Source organism: Hylobates moloch, unplaced genomic scaffold (assembly GCF_009828535.3).
Source record: "Hylobates moloch isolate HMO894 unplaced genomic scaffold, HMol_V3 SCAFFOLD_12, whole genome shotgun sequence".
In the NCBI taxonomy this organism is placed as follows: Eukaryota; Metazoa; Chordata; class Mammalia; order Primates; family Hylobatidae; genus Hylobates; species Hylobates moloch.
The window spans coordinates 32,893,404-32,908,200 of record NW_026652287.1 but is presented as its reverse complement, the minus strand read 5'-3'; the positions used below and the strand labels follow the sequence as shown (position 1 = coordinate 32,908,200).

Here is a 14,797-nt window from a genome sequence, read left to right as displayed (position 1 = left end):
CAATTGTTCTGCTTCTGTCTTTGCAGCTGGTTTCTGTAGATGCTGTTCAGCTGCTGATAACATCTGGCCATTGGGCAGGCTCAAAAAATTTAAAGTTAATAATGCTAGATTCAGTTGCATCTGCGGGGTTCCGTATTCTCTGTCTCCCCCTTTCTGCTTTTGCAACTGCTGTTTTAGGGAGAGATTCATTCTTTCCACTATGGCTTGTCCTTGAGATTTGTATGGGATACCAGTAATGTGTTTAATATTCTACATAGAGAAAAAGGTAGCTAGAGATTGGCTAGTATAGCCTGGGGCATCATCTGTTTTTATAGAAGCTGGAATGCCCATCACCACAAAACACTGAAAAGATGACATTTAACACAGGCAGAAGACTCTCCTGTTTAGCATGTAGCCCAAAGTGAGAAAAGGTGTCCACACATACATGTACATAAGCTAGTCTCCCACACGAGGGAACATGTGTGACATCCATTTGCCAAAGAGAGCTTGGTTCCAATCCTCGAGGATTAACTCCTCCTGTGAAAGATGAGGAAGGCACCATTTGGCAAGTTGGGCATCGCTGGATAATAGCTTTAGCTTCTTTCCAGGTAATGCTGTATCTGCATTTGAGACCAGAGGCATTAACATGGGTTAAATGGTGAAAGTGTCTAGCATTAGACATTCCATTAGCAACTAAGCAATCAGCCATTTGATGCCCTTCAGTCAAAGGTCCTGGAAGAGGTTTATGAGCCCTAATGTGAGTGATGTAAAAAGGGTGCATTCTACTTCTAACTGCTGTTTGCAATTGGGTAAATAAAGTCATCAGTTGTTCGTCTGTATGAAATTGAAATTGAGCATTTTCAATTAACTGTGTGGAATGAACCACGTATGAAGAATCAGAAATCACATTAATCTTGGCTCACTGCAAGCCCCGCCTCCCGGGGTTCACGCCATTCTCCCGCCTCAGCCTCCCGCGTAGCTGGGACTACTGGCGCCCGCCATCTCGCCCGGCTAATTTTTTGTATTTTTAGTAGAGACGGGGTTTCACCGTGTTAGCCAGGATGGTCTCGATCTCCTGACCTCGTGATCCGCCTGCCTCGGCCTCCCAAAGTGCTGGGATTACAGGCATGAGCCACTGCGCCCGGCCGAACCAAGCTAATTTCTATATTTTAGTCAAGACGAGGATTCACTATGTTAGTCAGGCTGTTCTCAAATACCTGACCTCAGGTGATCCGCCTGTCGTGGTCTCCCACAGTGCTGGGATTACAGGTGTGAGCCACAGCACCTGGCTTTTTTTTTTTTTTAAATTAAGAAACAAGCCGGGCTTGGTGGCTCATGAGTGTAATCCCAGCACTTTGGGACGCTGATGCAGCTGGATTGCCTCAGCCCTGTAGTTCGAGGCCAGCTTGGGCAACATGGTGAAAGCCCATCTATACTAGGAACACAAAAATTTGCCTGGTGCAATGGCACATGGCTGTGGTCCCAGCGACTTCGGAGGCTGAAGTGGGAGGATCCATTGAACCGAGGAGGTTGAATGTGCAGTGAGCTCTGATGCTGTCACTGCTTTCACGCCTGGGCAACAGAATGAGACCCATCTCCAATAAAAATGAAGAAAGAGGAAACACATGCGTCCTGGGTCTGGGGACAGGGGGAATCTAAGGCCAATTAACACGAACCTCAGGAGGTCCTGACGACGTGTGCCCAAGGTGTTGAGGCTGCAGTTTACTTTCACACATTTTATGGACACATGAGACAGCAATCAATACATAAAACATATACATTGGTCCAGTCTGGAAAGGTGGAATAACTGGAATTGGGGGGCTTCCGGGTGATAGGTAGATAAGAAATGATCACATTATTTGAGTCTTTGATCAGCCTTTCACTAAATACACAATTTATATGTGAGAGCGGGAGGAGGAGTAGTCACTTTTTTTTTTTTGAGACAGAGTCTGGCTCTGTCCCTCAGGCTGGAGTGCAGTGGCACCATCTCGGCTCACTGCAAGCTCTGCCTCCTGAGTTCATGCCATTCTCCTGCCTCAGCCTCCCGAGTAGCTGGGACTACAGGCGCCCACCACCACACCCTGTTAATTTTTTTGTATTTTTAGTAGAGGCAGGGTTTCACTATGTTGGCCAGGATGGTCTCGAACTCCTGACCTCGTGATCCGCCCACCTCGGCCTCCCAAAGTGCTAGGATTACAGGCTTGAGCCACCGCGCCCAGCCAGGGATAATCACTTATGTCTTAGACTGGAGTACAGTGGCATGAGCACGGCTACCTGCAGCCTCTACCTCCCAGGATCAAGCAATCCTCCCACTGCAGACTCCACAGAAGCTGAACCAGCAGACATGTGCCACAATGCCCATGTAATTTTTGTATTTTTCATAGAGACAGGGGTTTCACCATTCTGTCCAGGCTGGTCTTGAATACTGGGGGTCACATGACCCACCTGTCTCAATCTCTGAAAGTGCTGGTATTACAGGCCTGAGCCACTGCATCTGGTCTCATTGTAAATTTGATTTTTCTTCGTTTCAATTTTAGCAGAATTTACATTGCTTTGATTGAGTCTCTTTTCTTTTTTTTTTTTTGAGAAGGAGTCTCGCTCTATCGCCCAGGCTGGAGTGCAGTGGCGCAATCTTGGCTCACTGCAAGCTCCGCCTCCTGGGTTCACGCCATTCTCCTGTCTCAGCCTCTCCAAGTAGCTGGGACTACAGGCGCCCACCACCACACCCGGCTAATTTTTTGTATTGTTTTACTAGAGACGGGGTTTCACCGTGGTCTCGATCTCTTGACCTCGTGATCCGCCTGCCTCGGCCTCCCAAAGTGATGGGATTACAAGCGTGAGCCACCATGCCCAGCCTGATTGAGTCTCTTTTCAAACTGATTTTACCCTTCTGAGTGCCTCAAACTAGACCCTGTTCAGACATGTTATAACAGATTTGTACCATTTTATTTTGGTGCAAAAAATGTGACATCATGCACAATTTTCACATAATACGTATTTTTTCATGAACTTCATGAAGACCTCTTTTACTAGCAAATTGTATTCAAGAGGATATAAAAAGGATTGTAGATATTCAAGTGCCACTTATTTCTGGGATGCAAGGATGGTTCAACATATTCAAGCAAATCAATGCAATGTACCACTTGAACATAATGAAAGATGAAAACCACATCATCTCAATATGTGGAGAAAAAGCATTTCAGAAAATTCAACATCCAGTCATCATGGAAATCCTACACAAAATAGAGAAGGAAATTTACCTCAACAATACAAAGACAATCCATGAAATGACCACAGTGGAAATAAACAATCAGGGAAAATGGAATGCTTTTCCTGTAGGATCTCACATGATGCACGAATGCTCTTACCCTTTCTATTCGATCAATACTGGCTGTCCTAGCCAGAACAATGAAATAGCAAAAGAAATCAAACCCATCCAAATCAGAAAGAAAGAAGTAAAATTTTATTTGTTTGTAGATGACATGATCTTCTGTGAAGAAAATCACAGAGTCAACCAAAATAGAACTGGAACTAATAAACATATTCAGTGTATTTGCAGAATAGAATAACAGCACCAAAAATTAGTTGAATTTCCATACATTAACAATAAATAAATTTAAAAGAAAATTAAAAACCACTTCTGTATGCTAAAGAGGTTAAAGTAAGAAATATTTAGGAATAAACATATAAAGGCGAGAAGTTTGTACCTTGAAATCTACAAACATTGATCAAAATGATTAAAAACGTATAAATACATATACAATCCACATTGGTGTGAAAAATTAGTATTGCTCAATGATTATATAACCGAATGTGATTTAGATTCAACACAACACTCATAGAAATCCCCATAACTTTTTGTTAAAGAAACAAAAAACAGGCCAGTCGCGGTGGCTCACTCCCATAATCTCAGCACTTTGGGAGGTGGAGGCAGGTGAATCATAAGGTCAGGAAATTGAGACCATCCAGGCTAATACAGTGACACCTAGTCTCTACTAAAAATACAAAAAATTACCCAGGCGTGGTGGCATGCACCTGTAGTCCCAGCTACTCAGGAGACTGAGGCAGGAGAATCGCTTGAACCTGGGAGGCGGAGGTTGCAGTGAGCCGAGATCATGCCAATGAACTCCAACCTGGATGATGGAGCACGAGACTCCATCTCAAAACCAAAAAAAAAAAAAAAGAAAAAAGAAAGAAAGAGTAGAAATGAAAACACAGGCTGGGAAAAGTGGCTCCCATCTGTTGGCCAGGCTGTTCTCAAACGCTTAATCTCCAGTGACCTATCAGTCTTGGCCTCTCAAAGTGCTGGCATTACAGGCATGAGCCACAGTGCCCAGCCCAATCCTCTTAACATAAACAGTTTATTTTATTTTTATTTTTTTTGAAACGGAGTCTTGCTCTGTCGCCTAGGCTGGAGTGCAGTGGCGTGATCTCGGCTCACTGCAAACTCCGCCTCCCAGGTTCACGCCATTCTCCTGCCTCAGCCTCTCTGAGTAGATGGGACTACAGGCACCCGCCACCACGCCTGGCTAATTTTTTGTATTTTTAGTAGAGACGAGGTTTCACTGTGGTCTCAATCTCCTGACCTCGTGATCCGCCCGCCTCGGCCTCCCAAAGTGCTGGGATTACAAGCGTGAGCCACCGTGCCTGGCCTACATAAACAGTTTAATGTCAATTAATGCTTGAACTCAATGTTAAGTCACCTCAAACTCAGGTCAGTGCTCATTTGACTAATGTCAATTAATGCTTGATGGCTTGCTATACTAATGGCATTTGAAACAACTGTCTCCAAAAGGAATTGTCTGATGGTCTGCAAGGAATGACCTCAGACTGAAGACCTTGCCACACTGATGACATTTGTAAGATTCCTGTCCAGCGTGGATTCTGATGCCTGTTGAGGTGTGAATGTGAAGTAAAGGCTTTGCCACAATCATCACACTTGTGAGGTTTCTCTCCTGTATGAATTCTCCTGTTTTGCATAGGATGAAACTTGACTGAAGACCTTGCCACAATCATGACATTTATAAGGTTTCTCTCCAGCATGAGTCTGACGATGAACGGCAAGATATGAATGATATCTGAAAAATTTGCCACATTTATTACACTTGTAGGATCTCTCTTCATTATGGCTTCTCCAATGATTTGCAATGATTGTAGCATTACTGAAAACTTTGTGACAATCGTTACATTAGTCAAGTTTCCCTATACTATGGATTTCTTGATGGTGAATAAGTGGTGACTGCCCACTAAAGGCTTTGCCACACTCATTGCACTTAAAAGGTTTCTCTCCAATGTGAATTCTAGTATGTCTTGCCAGGTGTGAATCACTCCCAAAAGCCTTGTTACAAACCTTACATTTGTATGGTTTTTCTCCAGTATGAATTCTCCTGTCTTTCAGGCTGTGATTTGTGATTGACAACTTTGTCAGTCTTCACATTTGTAAGATTTCTCTGCAGTATGAAGACTATGATGACTTGCAAGGTGTGATTGTTGATTAAAAACAATGCCACATTCATTACACTTGTAAGGTTTCTCTGCAGTACGAATTGCATTTTGAATTACAAGGTGTGGGCCGGGCGCAGTGGCTCACGCCTGTAATCCCAGCACTTTGGGAGGCCGAGGTGGGCAGATCACCTGAGGTCAGGAGTTCGAGACCAGCCTCAACATGGAGAAACCCCGTCTCTACTAAAAATACAAAATTAGCCAGGCATGGTGGTGCATGCCTGTAATCCCAGCTATTCGGGAGGCTGAGGTAGGAGAATTGCTTGAACCTGGGAGGCGGAGGTTGCGGTGAGCCGAGATCGCGCCATTGCACTCCAGCCTGGGCAACAAGAGCGAAACTCCGTCTCCAAAAAAAAAAAAAGAATTACAAGGTGTGAATTTTGACCAAACGTGTTGTCACACTCATTACATTTGCAAGGTTTCTCTCCAGCTTGAATTCTAGTATGTTTTGCCAGGTATGAATTATATTCAAAAATCTTGTCACAAACCTTATATCCATATGGGTTCTCTTCAGTATGCATTTTCTTATGTGTTTCAAGGTTTGATTTGCAACTGAAAACTTTGTCACATTCTTCCCGTTTGTAAAGTTTCTCTCCAGTATGAGTTCTATGATGATGTGCAAGGGTTGTTTTTTGATTAAAAACCTTGCCACATTCATTACACTTGTAAAGTTTCTCCAGTATGAATGGCTTTATGACTTACAAGGGCTGAATTGTGATGGAAGGTGTTGCCACACTCATTACACTTTTAAGGTTTCTCTCCACTATGAAGTCTATGATGGTATACAAGGTTTGACATCTGACTGAAGGTCTTCCCACACTCATTACACTTGTAAGGTTTCTCTCCAGTATGAACTCTCTGATGCTGTGCAAGGTGTGCTTGTTGATTAAAAACCTTGCCACATTCATTACACTTGTAAGGTTTCTCTCCACTATGAAGCCTATGATGGTATACAAGGGATGACATCTGACTGAAGGTCTTGCCACACTCATTACACTTGTAAGGTTTCTCTCCAGTATCACTCATTACACTTGTAAGGTTTCTCTCCAGTATGAACTCTCTGATGTTGTGCCAGGTGTGAATCCCTCCGGAAAGCCTTGTCACAAACCTTACATTTGTACGGTTTCTCTCCAGTATGAATCCTCCTATGTCTTTCCATGTGTGATTTGCGACTGAAAACTTTCTCACATTCTTCACATTTGTACGGTTTCTCTGCAGTATGAAGTTTATGATGACATGCAAGGTTTGCTTTTGTAGTAAAAACCTTGCCACATTCATTACATGTGTAAGGTTTCTCTCCAGTATGAACTCTCTGATGTTCTGTAAGCCATGAATCACTCCGGAAAGCCTTGTCACAAACCTTACATTTGTATGGTTTCTCTCCAGTATGAAAAGCCTTGTCACAAACCTTACATTTGTATGGTTTCTCTCCAGTATAAATTATCTTATGTGTTTCAAGGTATGATTTGTGACTGAAAACTTTGTCACATTTTTCACATTCATAAGGTTTTTCTCCAGTATGAAGTGCCTTGTGAATGAAGACGGATGAATTGTGACCAAAGGTCTTGCCACACGCATTACACTTGTAAGGTTTCTCACCAGTGTGACATCTACGATGGCATGCAAGGTATCGCTTCTGATTAAAGACCTTGCCACATATATCACATTTACATTGTTTCTCTTCTAAGTGGGTTATCTGATGTTTTTTTAAAAGTGAGATACAATTAAAGGATTTGCCACTCTCAATACATTGGAAAGATTTTTCTCTCATATGTACATTCCGTTTTTGTGTGAGTAATGAAGAATGGAGGGAATTATTTCCACACTTACTAGAAATACGGGTTTTGGGCCTACAAGAAATTCTTTGGGATGTTGAAACTGAGGAAGCATTGTTGATAGACTTCTCAACTTGATTAACAATTTTCCTTTCAGGCTGAAATATGTGGAGTTCAGGCAGATGTGAATGAAAGCTTGATCCAAGCTGATCTTTAATAGGCTTCTTTCCAGCATGACTTTGATCATGTCGGTCTGTATTACCCGTCAACTCTTTGATTTCCATCATGGGTGCTACATGGCCATTTGTTTCATCTTTCCACTGAAACTTGAAGTCATGAATGTCTTTCTCAATTTTCTGGAAGCAAAAATCTCCAATGTGATGACTTGCTTGTGTCTGCAATGTCCCCATGTGGAACACTTCTGTATTGCCTTGCCCTGTTGAGAAGAATATCTTCATCATGCATTTGGAAGAGGTATCTACAAAATATAAATACCAATATGTTTCCAATTAAGTACAGATGGTATATAATACTGAAATATGTAAATATGACACAAAAAACAATACTTATTTTAAACTTCCCAAACATGATCGTCAAAGTTTAGGAACACAAAAGGAGTAAGATTCTTTAATAAATAAAGGGCAATTACATGTCTTTCAAATCAATTCTATGAAAGTCTATTTCCTGTATCATGACAAAACACTGACAGGGCACAAACATGTGTGAGCCTAAAGTAAGGAGTGTTTTTCCACTGTGACTCTAAAGTGTATCACAGTTTGCAAAAAACACATCACTGTCACATCAAAAAAAGAAAAAAATATATATTCTTCATATTTACAGTGTATTTAGGGTATACAAATAAATGCTAAAGAACCACACAATATACTGTATTGGTAAAGAATCCACAACAAGCTGTTGTAAGGATAACCAAAATCAATGGAAATTCTGTATTGTCAAACAATCATAGCACTGACAAGATAACAAAAGATTACAAAAATTACCCAGGTATGGTGGCCCGTGCCTGTACTTGCAGCTACTCCGAAGGCTGTGTCACAAGAATTGCGTTAAGCCAAAAGGCAAAGGTTGCAGTGAGCCAATATTACACCACTGCACTCCAGCCCAGGTGACAAAATGAGCCTCCATCTCAAAAAAAAAAAGGCAGGGCATGGTGGCCCATGCCTGTAGTCCCAGTACTTCTAGAGGCCAAGGCAGACAGATCACCTTAGGTCAGGAGTTTGACCAGCCTGGCCAATGTGGCGAAACCCCGTCTGTACTGAAAATACAAAAAGTAGCCAGTGTGGTCACAGGTGCCTGTAATCCCAGCTACTTGGGAGGCTGAGAGGGGATAATCGCATGAACGTGGGAGGCAAAGATTGTGGTGAGTTGAGATCGCACCACTGCACTCCACCCTGGATGACAGAGTGAGACTCCATCTCAAAAAAAAGAAAATGTTGCCGGGCGCGGTGGCTCACGCTTGTAATCCCAGCACTTTGGGAGGCCGAGGTGGGCGGATCACGAGGTCAGGAGATCGAGACCACGGTGAAACCCCGTCTCTACTAAAAATACAAAAAATTAGCCGGGCGTGGTGGCGGGCGCCTGTAGTCCCAGCTACTCGGAGAGGCTGAGGCAGGAGAATGGCGTGAACCCGGGAGGCGGAGCTTGCAGTGAGCCGAGACTGCGCCACTGCACTCCAACCTGGGCGACAGAGCGAGACTCCGTCTCAAAAAAAAAAAAAAAAAAAAAAAGAAAATGTTAATACAATATTTTTCTGAATAACTGTTACAAAATTACCTATATCCATGTGGAATAGGCATGTTGTGACTTTTTTTTTTTTTTTTGCGATGAAATCTCACTCTGTTGCCCAGGCTGAAGTGCAGTGGCATGATCTTGGCTCATTGCAAGCTCTACCTCCTGGGTTCACGCTGTTCTCCTGCCTCAGCCTCCCCAGCAGCTTGGACTACAGGCACACACCGCCATGCCCGGCTAACTTTTTTGTATTTTTAATAGAGACGGGGTTTCACCGTGTTAGCCAGGATGGTCTGGATCTCCTGACCTCGTGATCTCCCTGCCTCAGCCTCCCAAAGTGCTGGGATTACAGGCGTGAGCCATCGCGCCCGGCCAGTCTAAGCTATTTCTAACAGGTCAGTGAAATGACAGAGACAGGAAAAAGAGCATCTCATCATCAACATCACTGAAGGCTGACAAATCTTATTAAACAAAGGAAGTTAAGAGTCTGTACTGTAAAACTTGCAATACTTGAAGCCATCTAACAGCACTAACATGCTTTAAAAAACTTGAGACAGGCCAGGTGTGGTGGCTCATGCCAGTAATCCCAGCATTTTGGGAGGCTGAGGCAGGAGGATCAGCAGGTCAGGAGATTGAGACTATTCTGGCTAACAAGCTGAAATTCCGTCTCTACTAAAAAAATACAAAAAATTAGCCTGCGGTGTTGGCACTCACCTGTAGTCCCAGCTACTTGGAAGGCTGAGGCAGAAGAATTGCTTGAACCTGGGAAGTGGAGGTTGCAGTGAGCTGACGTGACACCACTGCACTTTAGCCTGGGTGACAGACCGAAACTCTGTCTCAAAGAAAAAAAAAAAAAAAAGAAATGAAAGAAGGCTAAAGAGTAACTCCAACCCACAAGCCTATATAAAGTTCTTCAGGCCAGGTGTGGTGGTCCACGCCAGTAATCCCAGCACTTTGGGAGGCTGAGGCTGGCCGATCACCAGGTCAGGAGATCGAGACCATCCTGGCAAACCAACATGGTGGAACCCCATCTCTACTTTTTTTTTTTTTTTTGAGACAGAGTTTCACTCTTGTTGCCCAGGCTGGAGTGCAATGGCACAATCTCAGTTCACTGCAACCTCTGCCTCCTAGGTTCAAGTGATTCTCCTGCCTCAGCCTCCCTAGTAGCTGGGATTATAGGCATGTGCCACCACGCCTGGCTAATTTTGTATTCTTTTTTAGTAGAGACGGTGTTTCTCCATGTTGGTCAGGCTGGTCTCGAGCTCCCGACCTCAGGTGATCCGCCTGCCTCGGCCTCCCAAAGTGCTGGGATTACCCGCGTGAGCCACCGCGCCTGGCCTTTTTTTTTTTTTTTTTTTGAGACGGAGTCTCGCTGTGTCACCCAGGCACCCAGGCTGGAGTGCAGTGGCGCGATCTCGGCTCACTGCAAGCTCCGCCTCCCAGAGTCACGCCATTCTCCTGCCTCAGCCTCTCCGAGTAGCTGGGACTACAGGCGCCCGCCACCACACCCGGCTAATTTTTTGTATTTTTAGTAGAGATGGGGTTTCACCATAGTCTCGATCTCCTGACCTTGTGATCCACCCGCCTCGGCCTCCCAAAGTGCTGGGATTACAAGCGTGAGCCACTGCGCCCCGCTGGAACCCCATCTCTACTAAAAATACAAAACTTAGCTGGGTAGAGTGGTGCACACTTGTAGTTGCAGCTACTCGGGAGGCTGAGGAAGGAGAATTGCTTGAACCCAGAAGGCAGAGGTTGCAGTGAGCCGAGATCACACCACTGCACTCCAGCCTGGGTGACAGAGTGAGACTCCATCTCAAAAATAATAAATAAATAAATAAATAAATAAAATTCTCCAGTAAAGGTATATAAAAAAACAGATAGGCCAGGCATGGTGGTTCATGCCTGTAATCTCAACACTTTGGGAGGACGAGCCAGGCAGATCACCTGAGGTTGGGAGTTCGAGTCCAGCCTGGCCAACAAAAAGAAACAGTCTCTACTAAAAATATAAAATTAGATGGGCATGGTGGCCCATATCTGTAATCCCAGCTACTCAGGGGCCTGAGGCAGGAGAATCGGGTGTACCGGAGAGACAGAGGTTGCAGTGAGCTGAGATCGCAGCATTGTACTTCAGCCTGGGTGACAAGAGCAAAACTCTGTCTCATAAATACATAAAGTAATTAATTAATAAAAGGACAGATACAGAAACTGGCATATGTATACCTTTTCTTCATAACTAAACTTTTTTTCATATTATTTAAAATAAAAGGCATAAAAAACACTGTATATATACATTAACAAAAATGCAACATACACAGAAATAATTCTGACATAAATAAAAAAAGTTCTAACGGAGAAGAAGAAGTCATTTTTGCAGGTTATGGAATTTTTTTTTTTCTTTTTTTGAAACAGAGTTTCACTCTGTCTCCCATGCTGGAGTGCAATGGTGCGATCTCAGCTCACTACAACCTCTGCCTTCCAGATTCAAGTGGCTCTCCTGCCTCAGCCTCCTGAGTAGCTTGGATTACAGCCACTCACCATGGTGCCTGGCTAATTTTTGTAATTTTAGTAGAGACAAAGTTTCAACATGTTAGCCAGGCTGGTTTTGAACTCCTGACTTCAGATGATCTGCCCACCTCAGCCTCCCAAAGTGCTGGGATTACAGGTGTTAGCCACTGCACATGTCCAGGTTGTAGTAATTTTAAGTTTCTTTATTATGCTATAACTTTAATATGTTTAGCATACCTGCAACAATAACCTCTGCCCAAATATCTAAAGAACTACAAGACAAAACTACTTAAACTAATAACAATGGTTAGGCATGGCAGCTCACGCCTGCAATTCCAGTGTTTTGGGAATCTGAGGTAGGTGGATCACTTGAGATCAGAAGTTTGAAACCAGCCTGGCCAACATGGTGAAACACTGTCTCTACTAAAAACACAAAAATTAGCTGGGCATGGTGGTGAGTGCCTGCAGTTCCGGCTACTCAGGAATCTGGGCCACAAGAATCCTTTGAGCCCGGGAGGCAGAGGCTGCAGTTAGCCAAGATCGTACCACTGCACTGTAGCCTGGGCAACAGAGTGAGACTCTGTCATAAAAAAAGAGAGAAAGAAAGAATAGAAAGAAAGAGCAGAGAGATAAGTGGGGGCAAAGAAAGATGTCCTTTCAGAGTTGTGAGGATTTAAACTTTTCTTTTGCCACAGAATTCTCCCACTTGCAGAGAGTTTCCCCACACACTATTTGAAGGTGGAGCTTCCACTTCAAATATTCCCACCCATTTGGATTTTTTTGTTATTTTCACTTCACTCTCCACAGTCCAGGGCTCTTTCCCTTGCTCCAACATGGAGACAGCAGGTCAGAAAGAGACTCCTGCTTATAAAAAGAAAGGACCATGAAGTGCTGGAGCTTTTCTAGAGTCCCAGCCCTATGTTTCTGTAGGAAAGAAGACATTACAGATGGATCTAGGAAAATATTTCACTAATTCCTCCACTGACTGCCTCCTTCTGAATGCGTGGGGAGCATTGTAACATGTAATATGTGGACATCGAGCTCTCTTCCAAGAACTACAGAATTGAAAGCACAGGAGAAGCAAACAGGAAACTGGATATCTTTAAAGTCTGCCATAAGGTTTGTTTTTGTCTTTGTTTTTTGAGACAGAGTCTTGCTCTGTTGCCCGGGCTGGAGTGCAGTGGTGTGTTCTCAGCTCACTGCAAACCTTGGCCTCCTGGGTTCAAGGGATTCTCTTTCCTCAGCCTATCTAGGAGCTGGGATTACATGTATGCACCACCACGCCCAGCTAATTTTTGTATTTTTAGTACCGACAGGGTTTCCGCATGTTGGCCATGCTGGTTTTGAACTCCTCACCCGTAGTGACCCACACACCTTGGCCTCCCAAGGTGCTGGGATGACAGGCGTGAGCCACCTCGACCAGGCTGCCATAAGGTTTTATGCCTACTTTATTTCTGGAAGCTCCACTGAGCTATCATGAAGAATGCAGAACCTCTAAACAAAGGGGACAGTGAAAGTCCAGATGCTACATCATGAAGCTTTTCATTTCTAACTCAATACGGCTTCCATTCTAGTCAAGTAAGGATGTGGCTCCCAAGAGGCAACAAGAGAAAATACAAAGATACGCAAGGGCACATCCCCAGGAGGGAAGTTATCCTCACCCAGGGAGACCAGGTTCCTATAATTCTCCAGCATCACGTCCCTGTATAAAGTCCTCTGAGCAGGGTCCAGGCATTTCCACTCCTCCTGAGAGAAATCTATGGCCACATCCCTGAATGTCAATAGACCCTGAAATGAAAACACATTTTAACCAAATTGTTACGGGAGGAGTTCTTATCTTTACAGAAAATGACAAGAGAGAGGGGAAAGCATGGATTTAGTTGTAGTGAATGTTCTCACAAATCTGAGTGAGGGATTTTTCACCACATGATGTCGTTATTATGCTTTTTGAAGAGGTCAAGACACACTTTCAGTATGAAATTCTTACGTTTGTGAAAAATTCAAGAAATAAATAAAAAGTCAATGTGGGATTCCTGTTATAAAAATGTTTGAAACTTTCATAGACACACCAAGTGACATTCATTATCTAGATGAGAGAGAGCACGACTGATGTCTTAAAAGATGACAACATCCACAGTAAAAGACAGGCTGGGCACAGTGACACATGTCTGTAATCCCAGCTACGCAGGAGGCTGAGGCAGGAGAATCGCTTGATCCTGGGAGGCAGAGGTTGCAGTGATCCCAGATCGTGTCACTGCACTCCAGCCTGGGCCACAGAAAGTCCGTCTCAAAAAAAAAATTAAACAAACAAACAAACAAACAAAAACATTAGCTGGATGTGGTGGCAGGCACCTGTGGTCCCAGCTACTTGTAAGGCTAAGGAGGGAGGATGGCTTGACCCCGAGGGTGGAGGTTGCAGTGAGCTGCAATCCCACCAGGGCACTCAAGCCTGGGCAACAAAGCGAGACCCCGTCTCAAAATAAAATAAAATACATGAAAACAAAATTACTCAAAGTACAAAAAGCAATTGTGTTTCCATATTTTCACAAAATAATAAAAGCTAGAGACTCACAAAACACTAGATGTTAATACAAAGGGTTGTCATTTGTCCTAGATTTTCAAAACATAAAAGATTTTCTAAATATATACATATGTGTGTATACATGTATTTGTATGTATGTATGTGTGCATGTGTATGGGGATATGTATGTACATATATGAAGCTTTTAAAAATATAAAAAGTAGCAAGTTTTGTTTAACTGAAGAGGAATCTCATCTTGCTGGAAAAGGACACTTTGGCAGTTGGGGGCAGGGGGGAATCTTGTCAGATCTAAGAAAACAGGAAATGCCCCATCCTAGAAGAAATCACTCCTTTAACTGCCTGACCTGGAGGAATCTTCAGATATCTGTAGTAATGCCGGTGTGCACAGAGGCAGCCACTATGGCACCCTTTATACAGGGAAAAATCGCAAAGGACACACGTGTTGTCATTCAGCCAATTTCCAACGCAGATGTCAAAAAGCAAGCTAGCCATGGTTACTAACATGACAACATGTAAATTCACAACTAGCAAAATCAAATATCAAACTAAAATATTTACTGGAACACAAAGAAGAAAACAATAGACACTGGAGTCTACTTGAGGATGGGGGGTGGGAGGAAGGAGAGGAGCAGAAAAAATAACTATTATGGACCCGGCGCTGTGGCTCACGCCTGTAATCCCAGCACTTTAAGAGGTCAAGGCGGGTGAATAACCAGGTCAAGAGTTCAAGACCAGCATGGCCAAGAAA

The 14,797-nt window shown here is 43.5% G+C and overlaps 1 protein-coding gene across 1 annotated transcript in view; it reads right to left on the bottom strand.

The window, feature by feature from the left end:
* Window positions 1-4,734: 4,734 nt before the first annotated feature.
* LOC116478080 (zinc finger protein 468-like) overlaps window positions 4,735-14,797 on the bottom strand; it is a 42,523-nt gene continuing 32,460 nt past the window's right edge. The window contains 6 exon segments of the mRNA XM_058425042.1: window positions 4,735-4,960; window positions 4,962-5,370; window positions 6,011-6,150; window positions 6,152-6,502; window positions 6,504-7,734; window positions 13,169-13,295. Coding sequence (XP_058281025.1) covers window positions 4,738-4,960; window positions 4,962-5,370; window positions 6,011-6,150; window positions 6,152-6,502; window positions 6,504-7,734; window positions 13,169-13,295 — 2,481 coding nt within the window. The 3' untranslated portion in view covers window positions 4,735-4,737.